Raw genomic sequence first — 14,279 nt, forward strand, 5'->3', positions numbered from 1 at the left:
GCCCCGTGAGTGACGCGGGCCCGGGCGGGGCGGCTGCCGGCCCCGCACTCCTCTCGCCATGCGCCGGGCGCTGCCGCCGCTCCGCGCCCTGCTCGGGGCCGCCCGCTCGCCGCGGCTCCCGGCGCCCCGCGGGATGCGCGGCCCCTCGGCCGGGCGGAGCGGGCACAGCGCGGTGAGCGGGGCCGGGGCCCGGGGCGGGCGGGCCGGGGCGCAGCGAAAGCGAAACGGGCGCGGGGCGCGGCGGAGCGCAGCCGGGCCACTCGCCGTGCCCGGGGATGCCCGGGGGTATCCTCGCTTCCCCGGCACGCCGGGACGGATTTCCCGGGCATTGCCGGCCGCAACTCCTGTCCCGGGGCTGCGTGTGCTCTGGGCTTACAGAGAGAACCAGGGAAACTCCTTCCGACGACTGCCGGCTCTGTCCCTTTGGTTGTGCAGCGCGGCACAGCGCTCCTGCCACCAACAATTTCTTTTGGGGTCAAAAGGGAAACAAAGTTGCCGACTTCATTACCTCTATCTGTCCTGATATCTATCATATATATATCTTCAGTTCTTTCCTTATTGCTTTTCCCCCCTTTCTTTTTCTTCCTGCTCGTGTTACTCACTGTGAAATTCCCATTGTAATCTGTTATCTATACATCTGCTATTTATATGTCGCAAAATTAACGTAAAGGATCGCATCTGCTACAAAATTATTCCAATGCCACTGTAGTTTCAGCAGTTTCAGGTACCCATTCACAAAGCCTGGGAAGACTTTGTTTTTATTAGCGAGCCTTTAGCAGCATCTCTGCAGCAGTTGGGTTATTTCTGATCTAGCTTTCCTGAAACGGGTGCAGGCCATGTGGAGACAAGGACTTCGGGGGTTTTGTTCTTAAAAGGGTGATGATTGTACAGAGGAGAGAGGACAAGGTTTCGGGGGGAGTTCTTGCATGTAAAGACAAAACCCCAGCCTAATTTAAATGAATGGGAATGCGATTTATTTACGGTGTTGCCGTTATTAACCCGGGCTGCCTGGGGGGGCGGATTCCCGCTGTTGTTTGAGCTGCACCCCATTCCCAGCGGTGCCTGTCCCTGGGCTGTGCCCACTGCAGGAAAAACGTGGTGTGTGAATAACTGATGTGCAACAAAGTGCTGCTCGAGTAGGCAAAGTGCCCTTCTCCTCCTGCACAGGAGACACAGCGGCTGCGGGTGCGTGCCCTGAGCCAGCCCCGGCAGCAAAGGCTGTCCCAACTCCCATCATTGCAGATCTTTCTGTGCCTGTTAGCAAGGGCTGTCCCAGCTCCCATCATTGCAGTCCTTTCTGTGCCTGTTAGCAAAGGCTGTCCCAGCTCCCATCATTGCAGTCCTTTCTGTGCCTGTTAGCAAGGGCTGTCCCAGCTCCCATCATTGCAGTCCTTTCTGTGCCTGTTAGCAAAGGCTGTCCCAGCTCCATCACTGCAGTCCTTTCTGTGCCTGTTAGCAAAGGCTGTCCCAGCTCCCATCATTGCAGTCCTTTCTGTGCCTGTTAGCAAAGGCTGTCCCAGCTCCCATGGCTGCAGTCCTGTCTGTGCCTGTTAGCAAGGGCTGTCCCAGCTCCCATCATTGCAGTCCTTTCTGTGCCTGTTAGCCAAGGCTGTCCCAGCTCCCATCATTGCAGTCCTTTCTGTGCCTGTTAGCAAAGGCCATCCCAGCTCCCATCATTGCAGTCCTGTCTGTGCCTGTTAGCAAAGTCTGTCCCAGCTCCCATGGCTGCAGTCCTTTCTGTGCCTGTTCCCCCATCGCGCTCAGCCCTGGCCCTTAACCCCTCCCTTTTCATCACTGGCCATAAATCCCGAGGTCCCTGGTTCCTGCTTTAGGCTCGGGAGAGAGATGAGTTTTAGATGATAGGTTTTGTTCCGTGCTTTTCCAGCCTGATCCAGTAACAGTTTCATTGCTCACACTCCTCTCTCTGGCTCTGCTCCTTGCCCTCATCCCCCAGCTCATCCTTGCTCACTCTCCTTGCCGGGGCTCACCAAGTCCAGCTCCTCACCGCCCCAAAGGCAGGCAAGGAGATGCATTTTAGTAACTCGAGCAGCACCTTGGTGTAAGGAGGTGCTGACTTTGCCAATTAGCCTGCCCTGTGTGAAACTGGGACTGAAGCCATGTGTAGGAGCACAGCAGGCTGTTGGCTGTAATCAAACTCTTGTGGAACAGAACAGTTTTACTACAAACACCTTGTAAGGGAGCAGCCAAGTACAATACTTGTGTCCAAGACCTGCCTACTGCTGAAAAATTTACTTTTGCATATTTTGTTAGTATTCTGTGGGGGTTAAGCCATTGAAGTGTGACTCACTGGCACAGCAGCATGTATTTTGTACCTCTTGGCATCAGTTTAAGTTAATTTTTCCCTATCCTCTGAAATAATCTGGAACTATTTCTAAGGCAAAATAGCTCTCATGAGTCTGTATGCATAAGGCAGAGGGAGTTGTGGTGCTGCTTGTGTCAACATGTTTTTAGCATTAAGATGTGCAGGGTTATGGCTCCCCTGCTGTCACTGGAGGTGCCTGTTCTCAGGGGGCTGTAGCTGCTGTAAACTCTATTAAATATGTGTAAGGACATGCATAACCAATGTACCCTCTGATTTCATCCCTCCCAGCCCGGCGTGCTGCCATCCTTTGGATTCCTGTTTGACATTGATGGGGTGCTGGTGCGAGGCAGGACCCCCATTCCTGCTGCCAGAGCAGCCTTTGGCAAGCTGGTCAACCCTCAGGGACAGTTCCTGGTGCCCGTGGTCTTTGTCACCAACGCTGGGAACTGCCTGCGCCAGAAGAAGGCTGAGCAGCTGTCCCACCTGCTGGGGGTTCCAGTGAGTCACCTCAATGCCATTTACTGCCTGTTGGATGTGTCAGATGTGTTATCTTCCATTAAATGCTGCTCACTTCATCAGGGCTGCTTTTCCCTTAAGCCCCCTGACCTGCTTTGCTGAAAGTAAAAAGTGCTGTCCAAAACTAACTGGTAAAGGCACTGGTTTTTCCAATAGTAAAGCTAAAGGTATTTCTTTGGAAAGATGGTAGGTAGTGATTCACAGGAGTATCTTTCCAGAATAATAGTCTTACTGGTTACTACCTGTCCTGTTGAAGGGGTGGGGATATATAAGCTAAAAGAAGGTGGTAATCTGGTACAATTAAATCAGAGCTACAGTTTAGCAAAGGGCCCACAACTGGAACCAGTTCTGATTCTCCTTCCCTGTTTGCTTCCAAATGAATTTGGTGATTTTATAAAACCAGGACAGAAAGGTTTGTTCATGTTGAATTGAGCTGGAAGCTGAAAGGGGGATGGATGTGTGATAACTTGTCAGTAAGGTATTTTTTTCTGGCATATTATCAATACATCATTTGTGAAAGGAGAAAATGCTGATTGTTATGTAATTCCTGGAATCTGTCACATCTGTTAATTGAATCTATGTATAAACAACTTCTCTGGAATACAACAGAGTCCTTTTGTTTTTAAATCCCAAACAGATTTCCCAAGATCAAGTGATGATGTCCCACAGTCCCCTGCGGATGTTCAAGCGTTATCATAAAAAATGTGTCCTGGTATCTGGACAAGGACCCCTTCTTGATATTGCTCAAGAGTATCTTTAAAAAAAGAGTTTAAAAAAGCCAACAACTTTCTGCCAAAGTGTTTTCCTTAATCAGGTTCAGGGGAGCCTCTGGATGAAATGAAAATCAAATATTTCAACCCTACAAATGCAGTAATAAATAGATGATAGTTCCTAGTATGGTGCCAAATTTATGTTTTAATGTGGTTTTATACCAAGTGCCCAAAGGACTTGAATAATATTGATATGGTGGTATCAAAATCTCAAACTGTAACTTAATAACCTTAACTTTTGCATAAACTTTGCTCAGGCTTCCATTAAGTCCCTTCTGCACTTCTTCCTGCAGTGGGATTTTCATTGAAGTTGGTGTGAATAATAAGTTGTAAAAATGTATATACAACTTCTAAGCATAAGCTCTATTTGAAGTACATACTTGAGAAAAAGGTATTGAAGGTATTGTCTCTTAGAAATGCATTTCTAAATTCAAAGTTCATTAGGCTTGGCTAAGAGGGAAGTAGATGAGAGGACTGAAAACAAAACAGGAGAACTTTGGTCTCTCATTTATCAGATCATCTTTTTGTCTCACAGAAGGAAATTCTGTCTTTGATGTTGCTTTCATTGCGAACCAATTTGTCAGTTGAATACCTTTAAATGGTTAAGGTGGAATGAGCAGTCAGAAAACCTTTCCCTGTGAGCAGCTGTGTGTCCTTAGCTGGTTGCCCCAGCCTTGGCTTCTGCCAGCCCATCACCATAGACACTCTGAGGGAGAAACGCCCTCTGCTCGATGCAGTTGACCATGACAGAAGACCCAATGTCCTGGTGAGTGAGATTTGTGTTTCAAACCTCTCTGTTTGCTCCTTGCATGACATCCTATAACAGGGATCAATATTTAACTACCAAGCAACTGCTGCTGTTCTTACATTGTATTTTGACTTTGCTCTTCTGCTTCCTTATTTGTTTTATTACAACATTCTCAAGAACAACTCTTTTTCTCAAGAACAACTCTTTTCTCTCAGTAGTAATTCTTTAACTCAGCCTTTTATTTTATAGCCTGCTGTTGTGGGAAAACTCACAATCTAATACAGAAACCTAATGCAAAATCTGCCTTGGAAAGCTGATTAGCCTCCTCAGAAGGTGTGGAAGATAACATAAGCTTTTCCCTGAATATATGGTTGTGTTGCTATTGTTTCTAACCCACAAGGCTGCTTTGATTGCAAATGAATGCTTTGAAGAAAATAATTTTCCCTCAAAGGACTCCCTTTGCTGTTTACAGCACTATTTAAAAGGCAGCAGTGGCTACAGTGGTTCCAGTTGGATTGTCCAGAATTAAAGCAGAAGTGAATAGCTGGGTGTGCTGTACATGCTCAGGGCCAGCCTACAGAGTGGATTTCCTCACTTGTAATAAACACATTCTCTGTGGCTCACAGAATCATAGCTCAGCTGTGGCACCTTTTGCTGGGCTCCTCACCCATGGGGATGGAAGGTCAAGAGCCTGTTAAAGTGTTTGTCACCACACAGAGTAAATAATGAAGTCAGGCTCTTAATTGTTTAGCAAATATATTACATGTTATACAGTGCATTCTTTATTAGAAGTGTTAAAGAAAAACATCTCAAAAACTGTTTTTCAAATGTCTTGGTACTGCTGGAAGCCTCTTACTCCTGTGGAAAAATAAACATCCATACTTTTCTACACAAGTAGTTAAAACAACTAATTAAACAAGTAATTTAAACAACTGAAATCACAACACAAGTAGTTTTAACAACTGGAGTTAAAAAACTCCAGAGGCAGCTGAGGAGAAGCAGGAGGCAGGTGCAGGTAGAGCACAGTCACTGCTGTCCCTGTGCCAGAGCTGTCACTTCAGAGAGGAAACACAAGTGATGAGTGAGTGAACTGATGTCAGGAATATACCAATGTAGAGTGCATTTCCTCTTGGAGTGGCAGGAGACAGCTGTGGGAGCTGAGCTGGAATTTATTCTGTTAAAAACAGGTGTTTCATCTTGTAGAAAACTTTCCCTTTTTTCTCATTGCAGTCCCCATCTGCTGTGGAGCTTCCCAAGATTGAGGGTCAGTTATCTTTATTTAATTTGCATCTATCCATTAATAAATGAAATATCTTTATTTTATTTTATTTTATTTTATTTTATTTTATTTTATTTTATTTTATTTTATTTTATTTTATTATAAGAAATTATTTTTTAGATAGTTGGGCACTTTGAAAATTTGTCTGATACAATCCTAAAATTTCCTTGTTAATGACATCTGTCATTCATTTGAAAGCATCATGTGTTGTAAAGCTGTTTTTTAATGTGTGCAGCTTTCAGCCACTGGGTTTTGAAGTTTGAAGGGTATTTGAGGTCTCCTTTCCTCTTCATCTGCCTTTAACAGACTATTGTTGCTCTCCTTTCATAATGAACTGATGTTCATTATTCAGAAATAATTAATCTTGTTCTTACAAGTAGTCAGGATCAGCTGTAGTATGAGAAGGGTCTTGTGTTCACTCTCATCTCATCTGAACTACAAGAAAGTAGAAATTGGACCTTAGGATTTAAAAATATCCATGTCAGGTTATTGCTGGAGACCAAAGCAATTTTTAAAAACAACATCCAAATTGTGCTCTGAGGTGAACAAATCAACATCTCTGGTGTTGTATTTAAATACTGCATGTAAACAGGGAACTCAAAAGTTATGGGAGATTTAGAAATACAATTTAGAAGTTAATATTGTAATTTCTGGAGAAACTTCACCTGTAAAATAAAATTCCTAAACCTGTAGATTTTGCAGTGGGGTCTTGTTACTTCTGAGTTTCTGTGATTGGATGGGCATGTGATATATTAAGCCCCTAAATTAATGTGACTGTTTGATCAGTTCCTGGTTATTTTAAATGACTTGTTCGGTCTCTTGAGGCCAAGTTTTAGGCCTCAGTGCTCTGATAACAATTCCATGACTGTTCTCTGCCTGTGCTTCTCCCAGCTGTGGTGCTGTTTGGGGAGCCAGTGAGATGGGAAACCAGCCTGCAGCTGATAATTGATGTTCTGCTGACCAGTGGCTATCCTGGCAATCCCTATGGGCAGGAAAACTACCCTCACATTCCTGTGCTGGCCTGCAACATGGACCTGATGTGGGTGGCTGAGGCACAGTCCCCAAGGTAAGTGCTTTATTCATGTCATTGGGATTCATCTGGGGCTTCCTCATTTTTCCAGCAGGATTCAGAGTCAGCACTTGACTACAGAATGCTTGATGGCTTGGCTTGGAATGCAACATCTCTAATGCACTTTCAGCTAATGCTGCCTGTTTGCTGGCTGCATTATTGCATCCAGGAAATCACTTCTCAAGAGAAAAGCTGCTTTTAAGCTCTAAACCTTTTGTTTCCTCAGTCCCAGAACAATGGAGAAAGAGAGGTTTTTTCCTGAGGGCCTCAGAGCCTCGGTTCAAAGGCAAAAATGAAAAAATTATCAAGGCCATTGTTTCATTTCATTAGGTCCCTCTTTGGTATTTCTCTTTTCCTGGTAGGGTAAAGAGCTGACCCTGCTGGGTGAAAGCAGTGAGTGGTTCTGAGCTGAGGACAATGCAGTGAGCTCTTTAGGGAACACAAGGAAAAACAAGCAGAACACACAGAACAAGGTGCCAGGACCTCTTAGAGTGGTTTTGTTTGATTTGGCTTTAATAGAAGGTACTTCTTTAATAGGTTTGTTTCCCCTCCCTTCCCCTCAGTCTGTAATTTGAAATAGAAACTTCTTACTGTGACTTGGTTGCTGCCTCAGTCCTGGGTCAAAGATCTGTTCAGATATGTCTTTGGAAGCAGAGGCCATCTCTAATTAACACACTGGAAAAGATATCTGTGTGATGGCTTCAGGCTGCAGTAAGGCAGCCAGGATACCTCCAGTGAGCAATTTTAAAATTAGATAGATGGTTGTGCCATCCCAGTAATGTGGGTTTGTTGTGGTGTCAGTTGTTCAGTTAATCAGCACTTAATTTTCAGTGAACCAGCTGCAGAAATGTTGCATGCTGAGCAGAATTTGGTAGTTGCAGGACACAATTTATTCCTAAAAAATAATGAAATAAAAAAGCCTAGTTTGATGTTTTAAATCTCTGCTTAATGTAATTTGATTTGGTATTATACCTGTGTAGGTTTGGGCATGGAACATTCATGGTTTGGTTTTATATCTCTGTAGGTTTGGACACAGAATGTTCATGGTTTGGTTTTATATCTGTGTAGATTTGGGGATGGAAAGTTCATGGTTTGGTTTTATATCTTTGTAGGTTTGGACACAGAACATTCATGGTTTGGTTTTATATCTCTGTAGGTTTGGGCATGGAATGTTCATGGTTTGGATTTATATCTCTGTAGGTTTGGACACAGAACATTCATGGTTTGGATTTATATCTGTGTAGGTTTGGACACAGAATGTTCATGGTTTGGTTTTATATCTCTGTAGGTTTGGGCATGGAACGTTCATGGTTTGTTTGGAAAACATTTACAAGAAGATCACTGGCAAAGACCTGAAGTACGAGGCGCTGATGGGCAAACCCAGCAGGCTGACATACCAGTATGCAGAGCACCTGATCCGGGCCCAGGCCCTGCAGAGGAGCTGGGAGCAGCCCATCCAAACCCTCTATGCTGTGGGGTAAGGTCTGCTGAGCCCCAGAGGCACGGCTGGAAATCCCAAACCCTCTGTGCTGTGGGGTGAGCTGTGCTGAGCCCCACAGGTACAGTAGGAAACCCCAAACTCTCTGTGCTGAGCCCCAGTGGTACAGCAGGAAATCCCAAACCCTCTGTGCTGTGGGGTGAGCTGTGCTGAGCCCCACAGGTACAGTAGGAAACCCCAAACTCTTTGTGCTGAGCCCCAGTGGTACAGCAGGAAACCCCAAACTCTCTGTGCTGAGCCCCAGAGGCACGGCAGGAAACCCCAAACTCTCTGTGCTGAGCCCCACAGGTACAGCAGGAAACCCCAAACTCTCTGTGCTGAGCCCCAGAGGCACAGCAGGAAATCCCAAACCCTCTGTGCTGTGGGGTCAGGTGTGCTGAGCCTGACAAATACACCGGGAAATTACTCACAGTGTAAATGCCAGCCAAGGAAAACACACAACTCTTACCAGCTTGTTTCTCCTACCATTAAGACCATCTAACTTTCTTGGTGCTATGGTATATCTTTCATGACATTTCTAATCTTAAAGATTAATGATGCTTTGCTCTTTTTACGTGTAATTTCTGCAGAAGCACAAAAGGTGTTTTATATGCAACTAAGATTTCTCCTGATTTTTTATTTAGTTTTTTTTTCTGAAATAGGCTGTGTGAATCTAACACAAAGGGTTTGCCTGGGTGTTTATTCTGTTAGGTTTAGTGGTGTAACACCAACTGCCTTTGAGCAAAGGACAGTTAGAGACTGCAGACCTAGACTTTATCTCTGAGGTCATTTAGGTTGGTCATATGCTGCTGCATGTGCTGCCACATCATAGAATCCTTTTCAGAGAAGAAGATAAAGCTGCATTGTATTAAAGACTGTTTCAGAATCTCCAAGATGTTTGGCAATATAATAAGCTCATTCATGGGCTGCTCATACCTTGATTTTCTCTCCCCTTGCCCCAGTATGGAGAGTGATTCATTTTTATCCTATCATGCTTTATGAAAACAGTGCAATAAAATAGCTGAGGGGTTGGACTTCTCCCTGTCTGCCTGATTCCACACAAAGTGGTGTAAAGTATACAATAAACTGTTAGATGAAATTGAAGCAATACTCAGAATAAATAGACTCCACAGTCTGATGTAGTTGTGAAGTGGGTATGTATTGTCAGCACCCGGCACAAGCGAGACAGCTCTCATGAAAACTTGTGCCCTGAGCCTCTCTCTGACCCACATCTTCATTCTGGAAGATGTTCCACATTCATTACATTGCACAACCTTGCCATGCATATTCAACCCCTGGCCCTGCCTGTCCTCGCCTCGCATGGTAATCAGATCCACGTCCTTCTGGGCATGCCTTGTGGTGGTCACACGGGGGTCTCTCAGTGATCTCTGAGGCCGAAGATTGTGGTCTTCCTCATGACTGAACTTCTGAACTTTTCTCCTTTGCGTGTGTGCTTTGGTCCCTTGTTGTTGTCACTATAGTGCACGAGCTCTACTGTCATTACATTGCAAGGGTTCTGTATTACCAGAGTTTTGCACCTCCTTGATGTTTCTTGTAGGCAGCTCTTCCAGGCACTGCCTCTTCCTCATCCTCACAGCAGCCAACTGACTCCAGTTTCCACCAATCCACTCTTTTATACCACTCTTCTGATTGCCTACAGCTGTGGCCTGTTAACATCAGGCCTGCTCCTAATCTTTAGTAATTGGTTCAGCTGCAACTCTTTAGGGGATAAGGTTACATTCTATACCACCTTCATTTACCCATCCTGTATCCCCCTACACCTTGGTGCTTATCTGAGTATGTCTGTCGGCCTTGATCAGCTTGGAGACAGAGGAGTCCCTTTATCTGGGTTTCTTGCATCCCTTGGTCTTCTCCTGGTATTGTTCTTGATGCAAGACGCTTCAGAAATTTGCATTTTCCTATGCCCTTTGTATCATGGCAGAGGTTTCTTAAGTAAAAGGTCAAAATTCAAAACATAATTCTACAAGCTAAAATTAAAATGCTTAATTCATATTGCTAACTAAGGTGAACTCCAAAAATCTCTTGTAAGAATCTGTGTCTCTCGGGCTGTTGTTTGAGCCCACTCTGGCTGGCTATGGACCCTGGCTCGCATGGTCTCACGTGGACAAAGCCAAAGATGAGAAACTCTTCTCCACATGGGGACCAGTGTCCCGTTCATTGGCCTGGGAAGGGACACCTCAGACTCTGGTGACCTCCCAAGTGGAAAAGAGGGTGTTGCCTTCTTGCAGGGGCCTTTTATACCCGAGAGAAGAGGGGCGGGGGAAGAGCCCACATCAATGGGATGCCATGGAGGAGGAGTGAGGGGAGACCAGGGGGGCAGACCACAAGGGGATAGAGCAGAAGGGTGCATGAGGGAGAGACCATGTCATGGAGAGGGGAAATAACAATCCACGTGACATACCATACTCAGTACGAGTTTCCAATCACCCTAAACAACAAAACAACAACTAAATAAACTATTGAGTGCAATGCAACAATCTCTATTTCAAAATGATGAAATGTAACAATGCCTTTGGCAGCTGCAGCTGAGGTGCTGACTGAGTTTGTGCTTTGCAGGGACAATGTGATGACGGATGTGTACGGAGCCAACCTGTACAACCGCTACCTGCAGGCCCGCTGCCCCCGAGCCCGCCGGCAGGCCCAGGCTGCTGCAGGCACAGCCCCGTCCCGGCTCCCCCAGCGCCTCCAGCCTGGCCTCAGCTGGCACACGGAGCCGGCCCCTGCAGGCACAGCCCCCGGCCTCAGCTCGCACACGGAGCCGGCCCCTGCAGGCACAGCCCCCGGCCTCAGCTGGCACACGGAGCCGGCCCCTGCAGGCACAGCCCCCGGCCTCAGCTCGCACACGGAGCCGGCCCCTGCAGGCACAGCCCCCGGCCTCAGCTGGCACACGGAGCCGGCCCCTGCAGGCACAGCCCCCGGCCTCAGCTGGCACACGGAGCCGGCCCCTGCAGGCACAGCCCCCGGCCTCAGCTGGCACACGGAGCCGGCCCCTGCAGGCACAGCCCCCGGCCTCAGCTGGCACACGGAGCTGGCACCCGCAGCTGCTGCCCACTGCAGGTCTGTGCTGGTCTGTACCGGCGTGTACGACCCCCACAGCGAGGTGGCCCTGCCCAGCAGGGACAGCGTGGCTGAGAACGTGTTCCACGGGCACCGGGATTTCAGCTTCGACCCCGCCTTGGTGGAGCCAGACCACATTGTGCCCGACGTGGATGCTGCTGTAGACCTGGTCTTCCAGCTGGAGAACTTTGCACCTCGTTGAGGTGACAGGATTTCTTAAGGACCACTCAGTGCTGTGCTTTTCTTGCCCAAACACACTGTGCTTTACAGGAGTGCCACAAAGTGCTGCCTTCTAAATTTTTTAACCTCTGAATCAATACAATCTTCTATTAGGTATGGTTATCAGTAGTACATGTAGGTACATGTGTGTGTAATTATATTAAATATCAATAATGCTTTTTATAGTGCTTCTAAATATGTAATTTATGGCTGGAGTTACCCTTTACTGTCTTCCTCTTTGTTATGTTAGGGACTTTAATAGCAATATTTCATAGTAACTTATTCATGTACTGGTACTTAAATCCCTCCACAACAGCACCTCCTTTTGTTTGCTGGAAGATTTAGTTTTGAGGATCTTGAGGATACCAGATTGTGGTGCTGGGGTCACTCAGTCCATTCCACGTGGGCTGTACAGAGCACAACAAGTATTAATGCCTGGAATTCTGCAAGTACTGAATGCTCCCTTCAATCAGAGTGGAGTTCAATCTGTTCCACTTTGAACCTGCTCTCATCTGACCTGCTGCTGCCTTTCCTTGTGTCTGTTCTCCCACGTCCCTGGAGTTTTATTGCTCCTCTCTGCTGTGTGAAGCCTTAATTGTGTTGGAACTTCACAGTCCAGGAAGGGAAGCAGCAGACCTGGGTGCCCTCTGTGGCCTTTTTGCTCTTTGCCTTTCTATAAGCACTTTCTTTTTTCTCTTCTCTTCTCTTCTCTTCTCTTCTCTTCTCTTCTCTTCTCTTCTCTTCTCTTCTCTTCTCTTCTCTTCTCTTCTCTACCTTAGAAAGCTTTAGCAGTTTTGTTTCATGTGTTTCTGTGAGTTGGGACTTTACACTGAATCAGTGACTACTGCTCAGCCAAAAAGTGCCTCCTAATTTACTTGAAGCCTCATACCACTGTGGTAATTAACTGCCCTTTAGTGTAATATATTTCATCTCATGTCAATGTTATATGTTGTTTGGTTCATGGATTTTATAGCTGTTTAAAAAGAAAGAGTAATTTATTTTTTGTTATTTTTGTAAAATAATTCCAAAGTTTTCATCCCAAAGATGCCTTTGAAAATATTTCTGTGTTATTTGTTATAACACATAAGCTTGGAAAACATAACCCAATTAATTGTTTTAAACCAAAGTCAACTTACACACAGAGATCAATCCACATTAGGGACTAGTCAGGTTTTAAGACTGGGTTTTTTTTAGTTTTGTTTTTTTTTCAAATCAGAAATTGTACAAACACAGCCTGGGTGTTCATTCCTCCCAGGTTCCTGCAGGGCTGTCAGAATGAATTCCTGGCCAAATCCTTCCCTGCTCCTTCCCCCAGCAGCAGCTCTGGGAGCCCAGGGCTGCTGTGCAGTCAGGTTTTGTGGTGTTTTCCCTCTGTTTGCAGAGCACTGTGATCCCCCTGCACTGCCAGCATTGTTGATTCATCTCTTGCAGTGTTTCCTGAGTAGCTTTCAGTGTCTCACTGCATGCAGTGTGAGGACACTGCCCTGAACAGTTCATTTCCTGCTTCTTCACTGGAAAAGTATTTACAGCAGCACATTCTTGCCTTTTTATTGGTACAGTGAACAGATATCGACCTGTTCCTTTAGCACTTTCCTGTCATATACCAAGTATTTGCAAAGAACACCAAATCTAAAGACTGTAATTCTGTAAGGTCAGGATGGTTTAAAGTCACATTGTTTCAGTACTAAAGCATGTTGCAAAACTCTCTAACCTTACCAGAATTGGTGAAGCAAGGAATAAAAACGTTGGAAGTTGCTGAAGAACAGAAAAGGTTCTGTGTGTTTCTCCTTTTTTTCTCTACAATGAGGATGAACCTTCATGAAAAGGTTCATGAAGGAACTGTATATGGACCTCTTAAATCTCATCCCTCATGGAAACATTAACATAAAATGTGTTTGTAGAAAAGGAAGACAGTCCCTTTTTCTGTGTCACATCACCAGTAAAATCTAAAACCCTTCAAGGATTCCAGATTCTCCAGCTCCATGGATGAGCTCCAGCCTGGTGAGTGGCAGACCCTCAAAAAGCCAGAATGCTGAAAAAACAGCAGATGAAAAGGAAATAAAGGAAATTATTAGAAATAGTGACCTGGGTAACACTACACACAGAAGGCAGCTGCCAAAAGAGGTGGAAATCTCCTTCCATCAGTGTAAAGGGGAGAAGCTGGGATTACAGGAGTTTCTCCAGAACTCAGTGGTGCCCTGTATGCTCTGTACAGAAATGGAGACTAACAGATACCACAGCACATCTCACACAGCCTGTGCTCAACTCTTCTGTCTGGACAAGGATGAGTTCTGGGGTGAGGAAATAAATCCTGTTTCCAACGTTGGCAGAAACAGGCTGCACACTGACAAGTTTCAGCAAAGTGTTTCTGTGAGTAAAACAGATCAGTGCATATTCCAAACAGCACAGGTGGGTTTACTTTGTGTAAAGATTGCTTGAATTTGTCTAATTCAGACCACCTGGCACTCAGCAGGTCTTAACTAAAACCTCTCCTCCTTGCATTGTGTTGGTTTTTATGCCAAGCTCAGAATTCAGTACTGGGATCATGCTAAACATTCCTTACAGTTTAACACCCAGCAGGTGAGTTCTTTATTTATTGATCTGTTCCTGAAGCAGAAGCAGCACCTGGTGTACAGGTAAGAATCTCAGAATCTGATTTTCAATAGGATTTGGGATTGGTGTCTTGTTTTATGGAATTGTATCTGGGAAAATGCTTTTTGCTAGTTTAACAGCTAACTTCCTGCCCATAAATGTGAAGAAAAAAATATTCAGTGAACTTAAACTGTAAAAAATACAGGAA

General features: G+C 45.5%; 1 protein-coding gene across 1 annotated transcript; it reads left to right on the forward strand.

Annotated features, from left to right (window-relative positions):
• Positions 1-58: 58 nt before the first annotated feature.
• On the forward strand, positions 59-12,538 carry LOC136561520 (haloacid dehalogenase-like hydrolase domain-containing 5). The gene is made up of 8 exons (XM_066557858.1): positions 59-172; positions 2,612-2,821; positions 3,477-3,589; positions 4,282-4,375; positions 5,588-5,621; positions 6,528-6,702; positions 7,994-8,182; positions 10,760-12,538. Exons 1-8 carry the CDS (start codon positions 59-61, stop codon positions 11,460-11,462), a joined length of 1,632 nt encoding a protein of 543 aa, XP_066413955.1. The 3' UTR covers positions 11,463-12,538.
• The last annotated feature ends 1,741 nt before the right edge of the window (positions 12,539-14,279 follow it).

The sequence above is a fragment of the Molothrus aeneus genome, chromosome 12 (genome assembly GCF_037042795.1).
Source record: "Molothrus aeneus isolate 106 chromosome 12, BPBGC_Maene_1.0, whole genome shotgun sequence".
Taxonomy (NCBI): domain Eukaryota; kingdom Metazoa; phylum Chordata; class Aves; order Passeriformes; family Icteridae; genus Molothrus; species Molothrus aeneus.